We start from the raw sequence: 19,054 nt of genomic DNA, 5'->3' as shown, positions 1-19,054 counted from the left end.
TATGGTTTGTAGGCTATAACAGCTTTTGATATTTTTCAGGGAATTCTACTAGACTCCTGTAGTACTCTTCCAGAGAGGTTTCTGCCTGTGCCAAGTCAGCCCCCCAGGTTCTGTCACAGTTGTGCAGGGTCTAAGCTCCCCTGTCATGCCACCTCATTTCCAAAGGCCCTACCTCATTTTCTCCAGTCCCAGAGCTTCATGTTCTGGCAGCTCCACTCTCCCCAGAAGTTCCTACCAATTCTGCCCCAGTGGTTTCTGCCAAGGCGGTTTCATGTCACCATTGCACCAGAGGTTCCTTTGCTGCCAAAATGTTTCTCTGAAGGCCACTTCAGATCCAGCTACTATTCCTGAGTTTCTTGTCATAGAAGTTCCAACCCAAGACTTTCTCGGGCAACAAGGTAGAAGAGCTCTTTTTCATGGATGCCTCAGAGATTGCGGTTCCATATATATAGAGAGAGGTATAGAGGTATAGAGTCTTAACATATGAATCCATGCTGCTATTAAAAACTGTTTTCAAAGCTTTATTTAAAGTACAGTGAGTCTGTTATTTTAAGCTGAGTATCACGACCACATTGACATGTCTCTCACTCCATCTACTGGTGAGTCTACATACATACTCTTGGTCATGGGTGGGCAAATCCAATACACTTTCCTGAAGAATTAAATCCAACTCTACTCAACTCTAACTTTAAAAAACTAATCAAGGTCTTCGGATTACGTAGCATTTTATAGTTTTGAATTTCATTTTATTTTAATAGTTTAGTTTAATTACTTTGAATAGTTGAATTATATCTGTGCACACATACCAGACATAGGTCAAAACATTGAAAAATGTGCCTGAATTGTAAAAGAAGGAAGTGGTACTAAATAAAGAGCCTGTTCCTTTTGTTGAGCTGAGCCAAATAATCCGGATCCCTCAAAAAAGCCGATTCATTCCGGTTCATTTGAAGAAAGTTTGGAATTTTAACCCCAGTCCAAACATAACAAAAGAGAGATAGCAGCTATGCTAATGTTTTTCCGTCGTATATGTATCATAATGCTTCCGTGTTGTTTTACGCTGCTGTGTGATGTGACTGAGAGATATGCTGTGTATGATCTGAGAATCAGTGTGTGGTCGTGATTGTGACGTGAGCAGCGCACGCTGATCTGATGGTGGGAGGATTTCAGGAAGAGCGCTGAGTGCTACGTGTCCAATCCTGACTTCCACTAACTTCACTTTACTTTTACTCAGTGTTAGTCTCGGAAGGGTCACGCGTCGTTAGAAAGCCTCGGCCAGCGAGTTCTGTGACATCATGTCTGGAATTAAAAAGCAAAGAACGGTAGGTTTTTTTCCTTTGCTTTTGTTTCTTTCTCGCTGAACTTTTAAAAGTGGAATCGATAGGAACCACGAAATGTACAGACTATAAAACATAGCAGAAATCTTTTGTATTAGTACTAATGCCTTTAATTGTTTTAAGATAATGCAGTAATAATAATAATATTAATAATAATAATAATAAACGTTTATTTTAAAAGGCGCTACATTCACACAAAGTAAGAGTTGCTCGAGTTATATAGGCTAACTCACGGAACTACTGGATACATAGAGTGGCAGCCCCTTAAAACAACACAAGTGTTTGTTTTTGGAAGGAAAACTCCTGATGAAAATGTAAATCTGTGATGATGTGGCAGAATTTTATGATTCGTTTATCCTTTTCATCACCTTGTCTTCATGACTTAAGTTGACATTTTTGGCCACAATTTTTAAAAAGCTATGTTAAAATCATAACATACATGTCACCATGATTCATAAAGAGTGTTCTTGTGATTCGCAATATAATCATATAAAACTACTCAAATCAGTTCCTTATGAAGCCAGATTTTGCATATCCCCAGTCAAAGAGACACTGTGCACCAGTGGGAATTAACAAACTCCAGGGTTGCTTGCATCAAACTGGGATTTCTTGTTTATCCAGAAGAGCCTTGGTGCAGAGAGAGAGAGAGATGGCTCTGCTCCAGTTGGCCAACTCTCCATGAGCTTGCATGAATGGCCTTGTTTGTTTCTTTCAGGAGCTGCTCCCTCCTCAGTCCTGAAGACCAAGTCAGATACTCTAGAATATAATCCACAATAACCCAACTGTGTGAATTAAACTGTTCATAAAAAAAAAAAAAAAAAGTGAATTTGTGCTCTTTCAAAAGATGTCTTTCTTACTTTTCAGTCAAATGTTGTTCTGGTATGCTAATATTGCAATCAAAGGGACAGTTCACCTAATATTAACATTCTGTCATCATTTACTTACCCTCATGTTATTTCAAACCTGTATGACTTTCTTACTTCTGTGGAACATAAAAAAATATTTTCAAACCAAACAGGTTTTGGTGTTTGTTGACTTTCGCTGTATGCTCAAAAATGATATTCTTTTCGATTTGTATTGACATGGGTTGAGTAAATGATGACAGAATTAGCATATTTGGGAGAGGTACCAATTCAAACACTTTTGTGATGGTCTTTTTGTTTTGTACGTAGGATCTGCAGAGAGCAACCAATGTTGTGTACCAGGCTCACCATGTGAGTAGAAGCAAGCGTGGCCAGGTGGTTGGGACCAGAGGTGGATTTCGGGGATGTACTGTCTGGCTGACGGGTGGGAATTTCTCCTGTAAAAGTTTCAGAAGAAATTTAGATCGAACAAACTAATAAAGAAAGTTCTCTCTTAGATGAAAATTTGGTCATCAGTTATTCCCCCTCATGTTCAGACCTGATGACTTCGTTTTTTCTGTGAAATGTTCAGATGAGATGTTAGGCACAATGACAGTCTCCATACAGACTCGCCATTCACATAAACCATTTTTCCATACAATAAAAGTGAATCTAGAGTAGTTTAGTGCAGTGTTTCTTTTCTTCTACAGGGCTGTCTGGTGCTGGAAAGACTACAATTGGATTTGCTTTAGAGGAATATCTAGTTTCTCATGCCATTCCTTGCTACTCACTTGATGGTGACAATATTCGACATGGCCTAAATAAGAACTTGGGCTTCACGGCCACCGACAGAGAAGAGAACATTAGACGTATTGCTGAGGTGGCCAAACTGTTCGCCGATGCCGGACTGGTTTGCATCACCAGCTTCATTTCTCCGTTTACAAAGGTGGCGTGATATTTGATGACATCAGAGGTTCCTATATTACATGATTTTTTCCAACAATTCCTAAATCGGGATGGATCAAGAGGATGATTTTACATGTGTTCACAACAGGATCGAAATGAGGCCAGGAAGATCCATGAGAGTGCGGGTCTGCCATTCTTCGAGGTGTTTGTAAATGCCCCACTGGAGGTGTGTGAGAGCAGAGATGTCAAAGGACTTTATAAAAAGGCCCGTGCTGGAGAGATTAAAGGTATTTTTTGGGAAAATACATCTATAAATGCATTGCTTATAGATGTCCCATCATGTTTATTATGTATTGAAGATAATAGATACCATTAAAAGCATTTAACATATTACTTATTTTGGATATAAGAATGCAGAGAATAATGTTATTTGCCAATCATGTCTTTACACGAATGCAATACTTTTTTTTTTTTTTTTTTTTACCATGTAGCTTTTACGGGAATAGACTCGGACTATGAGAAGCCTGAAGCCCCTGAGCTCGTGTTGAAGACGGGAGAGCTCACTGTCAATGACTGCATTCAGCAGCTGGTGGATCTCTTGAAGGAACAGGTGGGTCGTTCTTTCATTTCTGGTCATCAAATGGATCCTTGCGTTTGGCCAGTTGTCCCTTTCTTTGTGCCAGCAGCACACAGACCGTCAGTTTTCAGTTGAGAGATGTTGTAAAATCACTGACCAGATGATTCGTTATTACAGGATATTGTGCCCACTGGTGTGACAGAAGAAGTGAATGAGCTCTTTGTTCCTGAAAACAAGCTGGACCTGGTGCTGAGTGACGCCAACATACTCCCCACTGTAACCATCACAGAGGTAATGCAACCCTTCACAAACTCACACATACCCTGTGCGTGAAAGTTACACCACAGGCTTTTCATCACAGTTCAGTTAACTGAAAGATTTTGACTGTAACCTAGTGTTTGGGCATGGAAATATATCAAATTTATTTATTTTATTTTAAATGCTGTTATTTTATGGCAAACTTATTTTGATGGAACACGCTATAATGATGCTGTAGCAAATTTAACACAACCCCTAAAAAGTCCCTGCTAGTGTGACAAAACTTGTTTCCCTGCAGATGCAATTTTTGCAATCCAGTTGTGTTATCCTGTGCACAATGGCCATGCGCTCCTGTTGTTATTGTGTGGCAAACTATCGCTCCTGTCATGAAATAAAACTGAAGTTCTGTTTGTGTGTTTCTCTCTGGTCCTGTAGCTGGATTTGCAGTGGGTACAGGTTCTAGCGGAGGGCTGGGCGACTCCACTGAGGGGATTCATGAGGGAGAGGGAATTCCTGCAAGTCTTGCACTTTGGAACTTTGCTTGATGGTAAAAACATTTCTAAACTGCTAGGCCCACTGACAGAGACATCACCCTCCAAAATGTGTCGTTTTTCACAGGACATTTTTTTAAATATAGTTTCTACATGTAATTTAACAAAGTAAAGAATAATAATAAGGGTTAATAGTATCAAATATTACATTTGTTAACATGTTCTGTTTTGTGTAAATGATGAATATTCTGAGCTTTAAAAATAAAATTTTAAATTATTATCTGTTTCAATTATTTATCCAATTTATTCTGAGGATTCATCAAAGTGATCAAAATATTTTTATTCCAAATAAACTCTGTTCCATTCATCAAAGAATCCTGATCGTAAAAATATTAAGCAGCACGACTGTTTTCAATGTTGATGATAATAAGGACTGTTTAGTGAACATCAAATCAGCATTTAAGAATGATTTCTGAAGAAAATTCAGATTTACCATCCAGATTTATCAGCATTACCAACATTGATCATTTATGTGTAACTATATTATAAATATTTTATAATATATCTAAATAGTTATTTTGAATTGTTGTAATAATTCACAATATTACAGTTTTTTTTATTGTATTTTTGATCAAATAAATGCAGGCTTCATAAGTATAAGAAACTGCTTTCAAAAACATAAAAAAATCGTACCAATTCTAAACTTTTGAATGGTAGTGTATATATTATTAAATATGAATTTAATAATAACACTGTAACAAGTAGTTATATTATAATCAGTAACTTTCATGTATATGTTTCCAGTTAGTAGGTTGAATGAATGTAATAATATCAAACATAACATGCAATAATATTAGTAATAAAAACCCTAATAATTAATCATATTTTATGTTTAGGGGGGGTCATCAACATGTCTGTTCCCATTGTGCTGCCCGTTTCCAAGGATGACAAAAAGAGGCTGGACGGTTGTGCTGCTTTTGCCCTGGAGTTCAAAGGTCAAAAGGTGGCAATCATGCGCAACCCCGAATTTTATGAACATCGTAAAGAAGAGAGATGTGCCAGGCAGTGGGGGACAACGTGCCCCCAACATCCATACATCAAAGTGAGAAGACTGTCACTGCTTTTATAATACCGTATTTTCCGGACTATAAGTCACACTTTTTTTCATAGTTTGGCTGGTCCTGCGACTTATAGTCAGGTGCGACTTATTTATCAAAAATTAATTTGACATGAACTGAGAAAAATGAACCAAGAGAAATGAACCAATAGAAAACATTACCATCTGCAGCCGCGAGATGGCGCTCTATACTACTCAGTTCTCCTGTAGTCTACACTGAAGACATAGAGCGCCCTCTCGTGGATGTAGACGGTATTGTTTTCTCTTGTTTCTAAATAAATGCGACTTACAGTCCAGTGCGACTTATATGTTTTTTTCCTCATCATGACGTATTTTTGGACTGGTGCGACTTATACTCAGGTGCGACTTACAGTCCGAAAAATTCAGTAGCTGTATGTTATACTTGCTAATACAGTCAGCCATGAAATGCCACCTTTTATTCTTCATACAGATGGTAATGGAGAGTGGAGATTGGCTGGCTGGTGGAGATCTGGAGGTGTTTGAGAGAATTAGGTGGAATGATGGTCTTGACCAATACCGTCTCACTCCACGGGAGCTACGACAGAAATTTAAAGAGATGAGAGCAGGTAAAAGTGAAATGCATAGTAATTTAATATGAAAAAAATGATAAATAATATTCTTATTATGATGGAACATGATGCTGTAGCAAATTTAACACCACCCCTAAACCTACACATTTTTGCAAACCAGGTCATTCCCGTAAGAACTTACTGCTAGTGTGACAAAAACCTCGGCAATTGTGTCTTTTCCTTGCAGATGCCATTTTTGCATTCCAGTTGCGTAACCCTGTGCACAACGGCCATGCGCTCCTGATGCAGGACACTAAGCGGCGTCTGCTGGAGCGAGGCTACAAAAAGCCTGTGCTGCTGCTGCACCCTCTGGGTGGCTGGACCAAAGAGGATGATGTACCGCTGAACTGGCGCATGAAACAGCATGCTGCTGTCCTGGACGAAGGCGTGCTGGATCCAGAGAACACCATTGTGGCCATTTTCCCCTCACCTATGATGTATGCTGGGCCTACAGAGGTCAGACCCTTGTCGAACATGTTACTCTGAGAAAGAAAGAAAAAAAGAGGCAGTTTAATAAACAGAAAACCAAAAGAAATTAGTTTCTGCAACCATTTTAGACTTTTTTTTTTTTTTTTTTTTTCAAATAATGAAGTCAAAACAATTCTTAATTGGACAAAATCTTATTTCCTTATAGGTACAGTGGCATTGTCGGGCCAGGATGATTGCTGGGGCCAACTTTTACATTGTAGGACGAGATCCAGCAGGTATGCCTCACCCGGAGACAAAGGGGGACCTGTATGAGCCCACACACGGTGGAAAAGTGCTGACCATGGCGCCAGGCCTCACCTCTCTAGAGATTATTCCCTTCAGAGTTGCTGCATACAACAAAGTTAAGAAGGCCATGGATTTCTATGACACGGAAAGGTGTGTAAATATTTCATATCAGCTCTGAAGACTGCACTGAAATATTTATATTATACCCGTTTAACCCCTAACATAAAAATATATTCATGTAGAATCAAGATAGCTTAAGCATTGCATCTTTTAACTCTAAATGTATTGATAATTAAATAATTTGTAACATTTAATTAAATTATTAGCACCGAATAATGCCTAATAATGTTTCTCTCTGTCCGTTTTTTTATTCATTTTGAATCTCATTTATGCATTATTGTTCATGCAGATCACGACACTATTGATATTTTGTATATACAATATTTTGCTCATCTTGACAAGAATTGATCACAGCTCACATCTGCGTGACCAGGAACTGTTACCGAAACTGAAGTCAGCTGCATTTCTGTTTTTCAGACATGGTGAATTCGAGTTCATCTCGGGAACCAAAATGCGGAGCCTTGCCCGCAGCGGGGAGAACCCCCCCGATGGTTTCATGGCCCCCAAAGCTTGGAAAGTCCTAGCTGAGTATTACAGTTCTCTGCAGAAGGACCAGTGAACACAAGTCACTGGACTATATGCAGACATACAGTTAAGCTCCATTTAATCTATATCATTAGAACTGATAGAAATAGATTCATAGAAAGATGCATTACGTATTCTTGTCCTACAATATAGTAACATTTTTGGAAAACAATTCTAAATCTTTGTTAGACTCATTTCTATAACACATTCCTAGATAGATGCTATCTATATTTATGCCCTGCAAATTACTTTAAAATACAGTATATTTTGTTCCCTGAAATCCCCTTGTACATGGATCAAACTACACAGCCACTGCTGTATCAGGTGTTTTATAGACTTACAGTCTGATCAAGAAGTTCGAAGTATGCCTGACCGTAATAGGACCAATATTTCACCTACCTCAGCTGGAGCTTTATTTGGATAAGTGTTTGTCTTGGCAGTATTTCCACCAGTGGAGACCATCATTGAAGTGTACTCATTGAAGAGACAGATTCATTCTATAACATTCCTTATAAGAATTATAAAATGTTCAGTTCTGGCAGCAGAGTATAACCACACTCGGATGTATTTGACTTTAACACAATATTGTCTTGCAGTGTGCTTCCATGTGCCTTAATGTAAATGTGGATTATTTTTACATTCCCAAATGAACGAGTTACTGTAAAGAGCGATGTATGAATGTGAAAGATTTGCGCTAAATGCATAAACATGAAACTCTTGAGCAATCCAATGTGAAGGAACAAGAGTATATTTATTGTCTTTCCATTTTCTTAACGGACCAACCTAAACATATTTATTATCTTACAGGAAATTTATTTACTTCTTTAATACTTTTTGTACAAACTTGTGAGATTTACATTTTGCAATTTCTTACAATATTTGATGTAATGTGCATTGGGCAATCATTCCAATAAACTTCATTAAGACAAACCATTGCAGTCCTATTTTTCAACAGTGTAAACTGTATATTCTGACTTGTTAAACGGATAGTTCCGGTCCTTGCTTCGGACTGGTTGAGCCACATTCGAAGTTGTTGTAAATGACACTACAAACATACACCTTTGTTTACTTCTGTGTGTTGCTCAGCAATCACTTTGTTGGAACCACAACTGATTCTGAGGAACTACATTGTTTGCTGGAAGAATACTATTTTTATTTATATCATTACTTTATTTGCTGTTTTATTCTGTGAAATCTTACTACATATATGGAATAACCATTTTATAAAAGCAGTAACCCCCCAAGAAGCCATGGTTTACAGTGAATTTAATAACACTTCGTGTTGTGCCAAACCATGACCCGTAGCTGTTCTAAATTCAATGTACCACGGCTTCATGGGGCTTTTTGCTTTAATCGAAGCACATTTAGACTGAAGATATCAGTGTACTATTGTAAACTAGGAAACTTAGTAACTGAAAGATTCTTGCACTGGCCCCAAATATTCTGTGTGAGCATATTTAATGTTTTACAAATAAATATCTATACAACAGGTCACCACATAACCTCTACTCTGGGTTAAATTAAACGCTTAAACATTTTATTAAATATAAATGGCTTATAAATCCATAAATGCACCTCAATCAAATCCTTCACTCGCTGGGGAAACAAGCTGTTCTGAGTTAGAAATCGTCTTGATGTTTTTGTGCTCACAAATCAGCTGAATTGTTACATATTGTAAAAAAGTATTATTGCAGGGGAAAGTACGTACCTGGAAATAGTAACTACACTGTTTCCCCATCTTCACGAACCTCTCACAGGGTTTTACAGAACAAGCAAAACCACACAAACCAAAGCTATGAAGACAAACACAATAGGCCTTATTCTTGAAACACAAGCAAAATTAATTTTATGTAAACTGTTCCATTCTTTTGTAAACTGTCCCACTGAAGAGACAATTTACTTAAGAATGGTTGCACACATGTAATTAGAATGATTATTTTTTTTAATAAGGCTCATTGATTGAGTTGCAAATACAGTATGGAAATTACAGCGCAAAACATAAATAAAATAAAAACCCATTCCACCTTTTATAAATCCTGAGTTTTTCCCTCTTGCAAAACATGACGATATGCCACAAATAAGAAAAAATAGACCAAATCTAGTTTCTTGTTCTTTTAAAACAGCAGAATCACATTTCAGTCCAGTGGTACATGCATAAACGCATCTTGCACTCCTGCAGATTTGGACTTCCTCATCTTCCCAATTGCCCTCTGCAAGTCTTCCTGCCTGATGGGACGGATGAAGTCTTCATCTGGACTGTAATGGGTTGGAGGAGAATTAGCAAGAAAGCACCTCAGATCAGCTACAAAATGATTCAAATTTAAACTGTTTATGCTAGATGTTATGTAAATTGAAGAACAGAGGTGTAAACTTAAAGCTGCAGTAGGTAACTTTTGTAAAAATATATATTTTTACATATTTGTTAAACCTGTCATTATGTCCTGACAGTAGAATATGAGACAGATAATCTGGGAAAAAAAATCAAGCTCCTCTGGCTCCTCCCAGTGGTCCTATTGCCATTTGCAGAAAATACATCGCTCCCGTTAAGAAACAACCAATCAGAGTTGCGGCCCGTAACTTTGTTTGTGCTCAAAATGTAGAAAAATGTATATAATAAGCGAGTACACCATGAATCCATTTTCCAAACCGTGTTTTTAGCCTGTCCTGAATCACTAGGGTACACCTATAATAAGTGTTTATATTCGGACTATTTTAGATTGCTTCGGGGTACCGCGGCGGAGTAACCCAGTACCTTTGTGATTCTTCATAGACATAAACAGAGAGAAGTAGTTCGGGCTACAATGTTCTTCCGCAAGATGCAAGCAGTTCTGTTTATTAACCGCTAGAGCGTCAAAAGTTACAGACTGCAGCTTTAAGATAAAGATTTAAAAAGAGCCTGATACGTTCTGTGCTGACTCTGAAGCCCTTTGTTAAGAGTTTACCTTTCCTGGTGCACAAAGTCACGCACACAAAGCAGAGCAGCATCTCGGCACATCTCTCTGAGGTCACTTCCTGAGAACCCATCGGTCTGTTTTGCAATTTCACCAAAGTCCACAGCAGACTCAACCTTCAGACAAGACAAACCGATCCTTTCAGCACTCTCAACTTTCCAAAACCATACAGTTCGATTAATAAAATACTTACATTCTCATTCTTGAGGATCAGTTTCAATATGTCTCTCCTCTGCTTGACATTCTAAATAAACGACAAATTAATCAGTTATCAAAAGCACTACAGAGTTTAATGATTCAATAGTAAACTGAAAAAAATTCATTTAAACATAATATTTTGAACTAACTTTAAGGGACTTACAGGCTGATTGATGTGGAATCTTGTGGGCATCCTTCGGAGTATTGCAGAATCAAGATCTTGTGGCCGATTGGTGGCTCCCATTATTATGACCTTTGTGCAGAAATCAAATCACAACAAATCAGAAAAGGAGACTAATTTGCACATTAAATAACTGATCAAACAAGAAAAAAAGGAAAAAGATACTGAATTGTACCTGGCAGTTGTAGTCAGTATCCAGTCCGTCCCATAAGCTCATGAACTGAGCCTTCATCATAGCGGTGGCCTCATGATCTGAACTTGAGCGACTCCTCAAAAAGGAATCTTAAGACATGAAGTTGATTAGAAATTACTTTGAAAGAAGGCTTTTCACACTGCACTTAACCCTGGAGTATCACTGTTCTAAACCCTGCTTTTAAGTAATGGTAGGTGTCACACTAGTAATTTATGAGTGGGATAAGCACAGCTTTTTACTTGAGGTAATGAAACCCTGCTCCTAAATGACAGTGCCAAATTTGTACAGTAAGAATTAAAATGTGGTGTTAGAATGCCACAGCTAGACCCTAAGCAACCGACAGCCAATCGCATACTTCATTTGCACATGCTTTGGACAGTCTCAGAAACACAAACACAGACACACAGAAACACATTAGATTAAAGAAGAGACCTTTCTTTCATTCTCTTATAGCCCGAAAAGCTATTCTGGAAAACTTGATAGTACTATCGGGCAATATATAATATAAGGATGCACAAAGCTAGAGCCATTATGTAAACACCTAGTGTGCTGTATTCATCTAATCAATAACACTGACACCAAAATATGCAAATAAGAACGTTATCCCGGGGTTTAGGAATGTACAGTTTGAAATGTCATCTTATGACTGCCCAAGGTTAATAGTGAACGCCGCGGTAAATTACGGGCTGTGTGAGACTTGAATGACCCAGGGTTAACCATTTCAGGTATGAAAATGGCTTGTCTAATGACAAATATCCAGCATTTTATTTCCATATTATGTGACTGTAAAGGAGCAAAATGAACCAATTCAGATTCAAAATTTTGATTTCCAGTGATCCATAACTTGCAATGAACCTGAACTGATCTACCTTTGAAAACAAAGGGTGAAATGAATAACTACTGGTATGTATATATTAAGAGGTGTATGAGGGACACATAAAAATGTAAATATGCATTTACCGATCTCATCGATGAAGATAATAGAGGGCTGTAGCTTGATGGCCAGCGAAAAGACAGCAGCAGCTAGTTTCTGGGATTCTCCGTACCATTTATCAGTGAGAGTGGAAGGCTGCAGGTTAATGAAGCGGAATCCAGCCTCTTTGGCCGTAGCTTTGGCTATAAGCGTTTTCCCACAGCCTGGAGGCCCATACAGCAACACACCTGAGAAGAGGACACGCAGACCACCTCAGAATAATGTGCGGGGTTCAGTTTAGAAGCACTTTATGGAAATATTTTGCTCCTAGTGCCTACCTTTGGGTGGCTGAAGAAGCCTGGATCCTACAAACAGATGTCTCTTCTGGATCGGAAGTATAACGGTGTCTTTCAGTTCAGTTATGACTTCATCCAGGCCTGCAATGTCATACCATGTAATCTGTGGACACACATAAATGATTGGTGTAACTTGCATAATCAATTGAAATATACAAGTAGACTAGACAATTAAAGACTGGTAAATAAAGTCAGATGGTGCTAGAATTCCTCGCCTGCATAGTTAGAGGATCCACAAGATGAGCTGCGATGCTCATCTCATATTCAGAAAGCTTCACATTCTGCACTCCAATCTGCCGCATGAGTTTCTCGGCCTGTGAGGTGGCAAAAAAAAAAAAAAAAATTATATATATATATATATATATAATGACCTTAGAATGTTTAGTGTACATGAAAAAAGGATAAGACTATATAGGATAAAGAACAAATAACAAATACAAATTTTACAGTAAACAAATACAATTTTACAGAACAGAATATTTTAGAGCTAAGGAGGACAAGAAATATCTGTATATTACACTTAGAAGAAATTGTGTACTGATAACTGACAGAACTCGCCCAACTCATCCTGTAAACTGCATACCTGTTTTTGTGCCTCAAGTTTCTGTTTTCTTGTTGGATCAATGGCATCCACCATCCACTTTATTGTAAAATATGTGACGGCACCAAATATTGTGAGGCGAAAGAGTAGACCTATGACCTCGTTCCGGCCCAAAGGGCGGGTGATGTTGTCTGTTGGAATCTCTTTCAGTACCATCTTCTTAAATTCACCTGCAAAACAAAAACAATAAAATCGGTATTATTACAAATCTAGGGGGTTCTAATGAGCCATTTACTTGACTTTTAACTTGAGTATTGAATATGGGTTTGAAAGTGTAAACAAAGCTCTGTATAAACGTTGCATATATACAATTATGATACAGTGTGTCCAAGTTCTACACGCCCTTCATGCCAACTCGAACATTTGGTCCAAATCCAGGAACTACGTCATGTAATTAGACAAGTGGTCAAGTGCAAAGTATGGTATTGAAACATGCCCTATGTTTGTGCCTCCGTTCTTGAAATCATTCAATAATCACTGCGTGTTAGCTCCATAGCATTATTTCTCCACTGTATAAACATGAGTGTGTATTGAAATACTAACGTTACGAACTTCTGTACAGAATATTAGATTAAGTAATAATAATGATTACACAGTACAGCCGATTTCGACACGCGGAATCCGCAGATATTTTAACTGGCTCTTATCATGGTGATGAGCTAGCGCAATTTCCTTTCATTTTCATTTTCATTTTCATTATTTTATCACTAAAAATTTAATGGAGATTTTCTGTGACCTTCCTGTGGGAAAAACAGATTACATACCTGAACCGTCTTTATTACTGGGTCTTGTAAATATTGTAAAAGAAAAAAAAAAGTTTCCTTTTAATCCAACGTTTAATTTACTTCCAGCGAGCAGATTTTTAAAAACATTTTATTCCTCCACAGTCCTCTACTTCTTCTATGGTTTATTAACGGTTGGCAAAAGAGTTTAGGTGCATTACCACCACCAACTGGATAGGAGCTCGTTTAAGAAAGCTACAAGCCTGTAAATCGTAGATAATCTACTGCTAGCACTTGTTTACTACAAATAAAATCTGAAAACCATGGCTGCTATAGTTAAACTATGATAACCATAAATGAACCATGGATTTGCTATACTATCAATAGTTCACTTTTTTTTGTAGTAAAACTGTGATTATACAAATGGTAATCAATACACTGTAAAACCATGGTTACTTTTACTATAGTAAAACATGTATAATTTTCATAAGGGTATTTCAATTTAGAAGTTTTTTGCATTCTGTTTTTAGAATGTTCTCTTTATGGTATAGGGACCAAGGATACACAAAAAGTTTTGAGTTACTTATTTATTGGGCGACAACAAGCTCTGCATAAAAAGAGTTGTAATCAGATCAATAGACTCCTGTGTATGACGATAGAAATTGGGGTGTATTCATAAATTACTGTCATATTGTACATGTCTGTAATCAGTTTATTTATGTACTAAATGTAGGGTGGGTGGATTCAGATCCCTGCCAGGTTCAACCATGCCAGATTGGTCTCTGGCATTGCAAAGCATTGCAGCCTACCAATATGCAGTGCTATGCACCAGCAAATTAATTTAAGGAAGAGGACTAAATTAAATGGTATGAAGTACAACACACAGTCTCTAAAATACCTCATCATGTTTATGGGAAACAGGAATACTAAGGCTGGAGCTGACAAAACTTACAGCAGCAGACTTGTTGACTTCAGCTTGGACAACAACCTAGTGGTCAGATGCACCATCAACAAAAGGACATCCCCACACTGACATGGAAATTAGCTGATGGTCACGATTGACCACATCCTGATCAATGGAAAGTGCCTTCCAAAAGGAAAGAGTGTGTTGAGATGCAGATGCCAGCAGCAGTGACCAATACTGTTGGTGTGAAAAGTAGCCTACTATCAAACTCAAACTTCACAAAGTGAAAGAAGAAATTCAGTGACATACACCTTGATGTTGCCAAGATCAAATGTCCTTAAACCAACAGGGAACTTTGTACCGGAATTGAGGAACCAATTCCAGGATATTGGTTTGTTTTAACTCAGAGGGAATGTCAGCCACATTAAATAAGTTAACATCTTAAGTAATTTGTGGATTAATGCGTATTGGAGACGCAAACCGTTTCAAATCATTCAGTTAGATTTGGTGAACTGGTTCAAGAAGATCCGGTTACATCGAGTGATTCATTCGCAAACGGACATCACTAACGTTGCACTGCAGTGAATGCACTCACAACAGACCCGGAAGGGAAGACAATGCTGAATAAATTCGTAGTTTTTGCTCTTTTTGGACCAAAATGTATTTTCAGTGCTTCAAAAAAATTCTAACGGACCCTCTGGTGACCCCTCTTTGATGATGTTTTTATTACTTTTCTGGACATGGACAGTATACCGTGCATACATTTTCAATGGAGAGACAGAAAGCTCAGGGACTAAATCTAAAATATCTTAAGCTGTGTTCCGAAGATGAACGGAGGTCTTACGGGTTTGGAACGACATTAGGGTGAGTTATTAATGACATAATTAAAATTTTAATATGTACTCCCATTCACTGCTATAGATGTTGATAACTATGTTAACTTCCAGTCCTGAAAAATCACACAAATTCAGTGGTAATTCAATTTTGACATTTTCCATTTCTGAACCCTCTAAATTGCAAAACAGCAGAAATTAAACTGCATACCAGTTTTTGTGCTTCAGCTTTCTGTTTTGTTGGATCAATAGCATCAGCCATCCACTTTATTGTAAAATAGGTGACTGTACCAAACACTGTAAGGCAGAAGCTCAGACCTAGAAACTCATTGCGGTTTAACGGGTGGATAATACCATCAACAGGAATCTCTTTCAGCTGCATCTTCTTTAGTCATCTTCAAAATAAATAAATAAAATAAATAAATAAATGACCCATATTAGACACTTCTTGCAAACTCAAAAATGTACTGCTTAGCTGGTTGCTTAGCTATTTGTGCGGCAGCTGTTTATTAGAATTTTCAGTATGCTCTCAGTGCTTATTGATGTTAATCCTGAAAGTCATGAATTTAATTTCAAGTTAAATTAGCGGACTATACAGGTGTATCTCAAAAAAATAGAATATCATGGAAAAGTTCTTTATTTTTTGTTATTTTATAAAAAGCAAACATTATTTTATCCTATAATCATTGCTCACAAACTGAAATATTTTAAGAGTTTTTTTGTTTTAATTCTGATGATTATGATTAACAAAAAAGAAATGTTCATCTCCAGAGAAGGTTTCATTATTCACTCAATACTCTTTTTATATGGATTACTGCTTTAATGCGGCGTGGCATGGAGGCGATCCGTCTGTGGCACTGCTGAGGAGTTATTGAAGCCCAGGTTGCTTTGATAGCGGCCTTCAGCTCCTCTGTATTGTTTGTCAGACGTTACTTATCTTCCTCTTCACAATACCCCATAGATTCTCTGTGAGGTTCAGGTCAGGTGAGTTGGCTGGCCAATCAAGCACAGTAATATCATGCTTATCAAACCCCTTGGAAGTAGTTTTGGCACTGTGGGCAGGGGCTAAAGTCCTGCTGCAAAATGAAATCAGCATCTCCATAAAGATTGTCAGCAGATGGAAGCATAAAGTGCTCCAAAATCTCCTGATAGATGGCTGCATTGACTTTGGACTGGAGCAACACCAGCTGACGTCCCGGATCAGCTAACCACAGCAGTGGAGATGGAAACCATGGTCGAGAAGACACATTGAAGCTCAGAGACGGCAATCTGGCCATGACAGAATGGGCACGGATGGCCCCCTTGGGTGGCTTCGTGCTGTGAATGTGTACTTTGGGATGGCCTTCCTGGCCTTGGTGCATGTGTATGTGCATACTGTGAAATGGAGTATATTTGAAAGGCTGCACAATTGGCTGTGCACATGGGCTAAGCATTGGTGTCAAAACTGTAGTATACTTGGGCTAAACTCTGCAGGAAGACAGCTCTCCACCAGCAGGATTTGACACCAATGCTATAAATAGACTATGCACACCTTGAGGCTGCATTTATTTTTCATGGGTATTTTAATGTCATAACATTAATAAAGTTGCTCCTATTAGCATAATAATAATAATAATAAAAAAAAACACGTCGCACACACATGAATAACTAGTTGTCAAACCAGTCCAAAAAATGAGCAAGGATTACATTTCCAGACTCCTACTTTGAATATACAAACTGTGAAATGTTCCATGATGCAGGAGGAAATGACATTAATGAATATATAGACTCTGTGACTCTGCGCACAGTGTGTTCAATCACTTTTAAAAGAGCAGGGTATCTGATTGTATACAAAAACATTTTATTCTAGCTTCATGCATTCTTTTTTTTGTAAACACTTGAATGTGGGCAACTTTCATTAATTAAAAAAATTCAGCTTTTTGCTCAAAGACTATGTATTAAAATCTTGAATCTAAATATATTTGAGCTATACTTGTGCCCCGGGAATCCATGTTTTCATTGTTATCCGGTAGGGGGCACTATCACACACCTTCTGTACAGAAGTTCCAAAACACAAGGGAAGAAGAAACCAAAACAACTTATGCTTCTACATGTAATCTAACTAGTGATAGGAAATTCAGATTATTTTACCGACTCTGACTTTTGAGTCACGTTCTGCAAAATGCACAAATATTATTTTGAGTCATTTCGTTCATTTTAGCAAAATGTAATTAAAATGTTACGTGTTACTTCCCCAATACATCTAGTACTTACGCAAACGTTGATCACACCACAAACAATACACAACTAAAATGCTATAAGATACAGAAAAGATTCATTCATTCTTTACCTTGGTCTTCAGTCTGTGATTAGCTCACCTCACCTCTTGTCTGACAAGTCTTCGGGTTCAAGTCATTCCTTAATCACGTGACAAACCCATACACTAAACCATGCAGTCTAAGCCGGAAAGAGATTTGATTAGTTAATCTCATGAGTCTTTCGGGTCGAGTCATTCCTTAAACACGTCACAGACCCCTACGTTATTTCTGAAATTTCTGTCACTGTGTTTTTGTTACTGTTTCTTCAGGATCTGTGGTGTGTTATTATTTTATAAATAAATAAAACCCTGTTATAAATAAAATATTGGTTAATTTGTATTTCTGACTGTCTATCAGTAAAAAAACACTAGGCTATATAATAATATAATAATCCAAGCCTATAATACAAAGTATTTATAGCCTAGTATGTTAATTTTTAATCCAATTTTGAGGTTGCTGGTATAATAATTGCTTTTCCTAGGCAAACTTGACATTTTGTTCTAATATATGTACAAGAAGATTGCTCAAAAAGGACATAATGACATAAATTAAAAGCAAATATATGGGGTTCAGTTCAGGAGAGTTGGCAGGCCAATTGAGCACAGTAAAACCATGGTCAGTAAAGCATTTACCAGTGGTTTTGGCACTGTGAGCAGGTGCCAGGTCGTGCTGAAAAACGAAATCTTCATCTCCATAAAGCTTTTCAGCAGATGGAAGCATGAAGTGCTCCAAAATCTCCTGATAGCTAGCTGCATTGACCCTGCCCTTGATAAAACACAGTGGACCAACACCAGCAGCTGACATGGCACCCCAGACCATCGCTGACTGTGGGTACTTGACACTGGACTTCAGGCATTTTGGCATTTCCTTCTCCCCAGTCTTCCTCCAGACTCTGGCACCTTGATTTCCGAATGACATGCAAAATTTGCTTTCATCCGAAAAAAGTACTTTGGACCACTGAGCAACAGTCCAGTGCTACTTCTCTGTAGCCCATTTCCTGCACACGCCTGTGCACGGTGGCTCTGGATGTTTCTACTCCAGACTCAGTCCACTGCTTCCGCAGGTCCCCCAAGGTCTGGAATCGGTCCTTCTCCACAATCTTCCTCAGGCTCTTCTCGTTGTGCAGCGTTTTTTGCCCCACTTTTTCCTCCCCACAGAGGTGCCTTGATACAGCACTCTGGGAACAGCCTATTCGTTCAGAAATTTCTTTCTGTCTCTTACCCTCTCGCTTGAGGATGTCAATGATGGCCTTCTGGACAGCAGTCAGGTCGGCAGTCTTACCCATGATTGCGGTTTTGAGTAATGAACCAGGCTGGGAGTTTTTAAAAGCCTCAGGAATCTTTTGCAGGTGTTTAGAGTTAATTAGTTGATTCAGATGATTAGGTTAATAGCTCGTTTAGAGAACCTTTTCATGATATGCTAATGTTTTGA

At 38.0% G+C, this 19,054-nt stretch overlaps 2 protein-coding genes across 4 annotated transcripts; one reads left to right on the top strand and one right to left on the bottom strand.

The window, feature by feature from the left end:
* Positions 1 to 1,152: 1,152 nt before the first annotated feature.
* On the top strand, positions 1,153 to 8,404 carry LOC128025111 (bifunctional 3'-phosphoadenosine 5'-phosphosulfate synthase 2-like). 2 transcript variants are annotated; one of them, XM_052611132.1, is made up of 12 exons: positions 1,153 to 1,319; positions 2,507 to 2,621; positions 2,887 to 3,122; positions 3,231 to 3,369; positions 3,574 to 3,692; positions 3,837 to 3,950; positions 4,353 to 4,464; positions 5,305 to 5,510; positions 5,977 to 6,112; positions 6,303 to 6,571; positions 6,750 to 6,979; positions 7,367 to 8,404. In XM_052611132.1, the coding sequence occupies exons 1-12, from the start codon at positions 1,293 to 1,295 to the stop codon at positions 7,506 to 7,508; spliced, it is 1,845 nt and encodes a 614-aa protein (XP_052467092.1). In that variant the 5' UTR covers positions 1,153 to 1,292; the 3' UTR covers positions 7,509 to 8,404. The 2 variants fall into 2 exon arrangements, with proteins under 2 accessions (XP_052467092.1, XP_052467093.1); XM_052611133.1 differs by lacking the exons at positions 1,153 to 1,319; positions 2,507 to 2,621 and having other exon boundaries at positions 3,026 to 3,149.
* On the bottom strand, positions 8,207 to 13,803 carry LOC128025122 (outer mitochondrial transmembrane helix translocase). Of its 2 annotated transcripts, none has more exons than XM_052611162.1 (10): positions 13,632 to 13,803; positions 12,850 to 13,037; positions 12,482 to 12,580; positions 12,249 to 12,369; positions 11,958 to 12,158; positions 10,980 to 11,086; positions 10,787 to 10,876; positions 10,619 to 10,669; positions 10,417 to 10,541; positions 8,207 to 9,730 (listed from the first exon to the last, which is right to left on the bottom strand). In XM_052611162.1, the coding sequence occupies exons 2-10, from the start codon at positions 13,021 to 13,023 to the stop codon at positions 9,610 to 9,612; spliced, it is 1,089 nt and encodes a 362-aa protein (XP_052467122.1). In that variant the 5' UTR covers positions 13,024 to 13,037; positions 13,632 to 13,803; the 3' UTR covers positions 8,207 to 9,609. The 2 variants fall into 2 exon arrangements, with proteins under 2 accessions (XP_052467122.1, XP_052467124.1); XM_052611164.1 differs by lacking the exon at positions 13,632 to 13,803 and adding an exon at positions 13,460 to 13,484.
* Between the last annotated feature and the right edge of the window lie 5,251 nt (positions 13,804 to 19,054).

The sequence above is a fragment of the Carassius gibelio genome, chromosome A12 (assembly GCF_023724105.1).
Source record: "Carassius gibelio isolate Cgi1373 ecotype wild population from Czech Republic chromosome A12, carGib1.2-hapl.c, whole genome shotgun sequence".
In the NCBI taxonomy this organism is placed as follows: Eukaryota; Metazoa; Chordata; class Actinopteri; order Cypriniformes; family Cyprinidae; genus Carassius; species Carassius gibelio.
The sequence above is the reverse complement of the archived record's forward strand: the minus strand, read 5'-3'. Positions and strand labels throughout refer to the sequence as shown.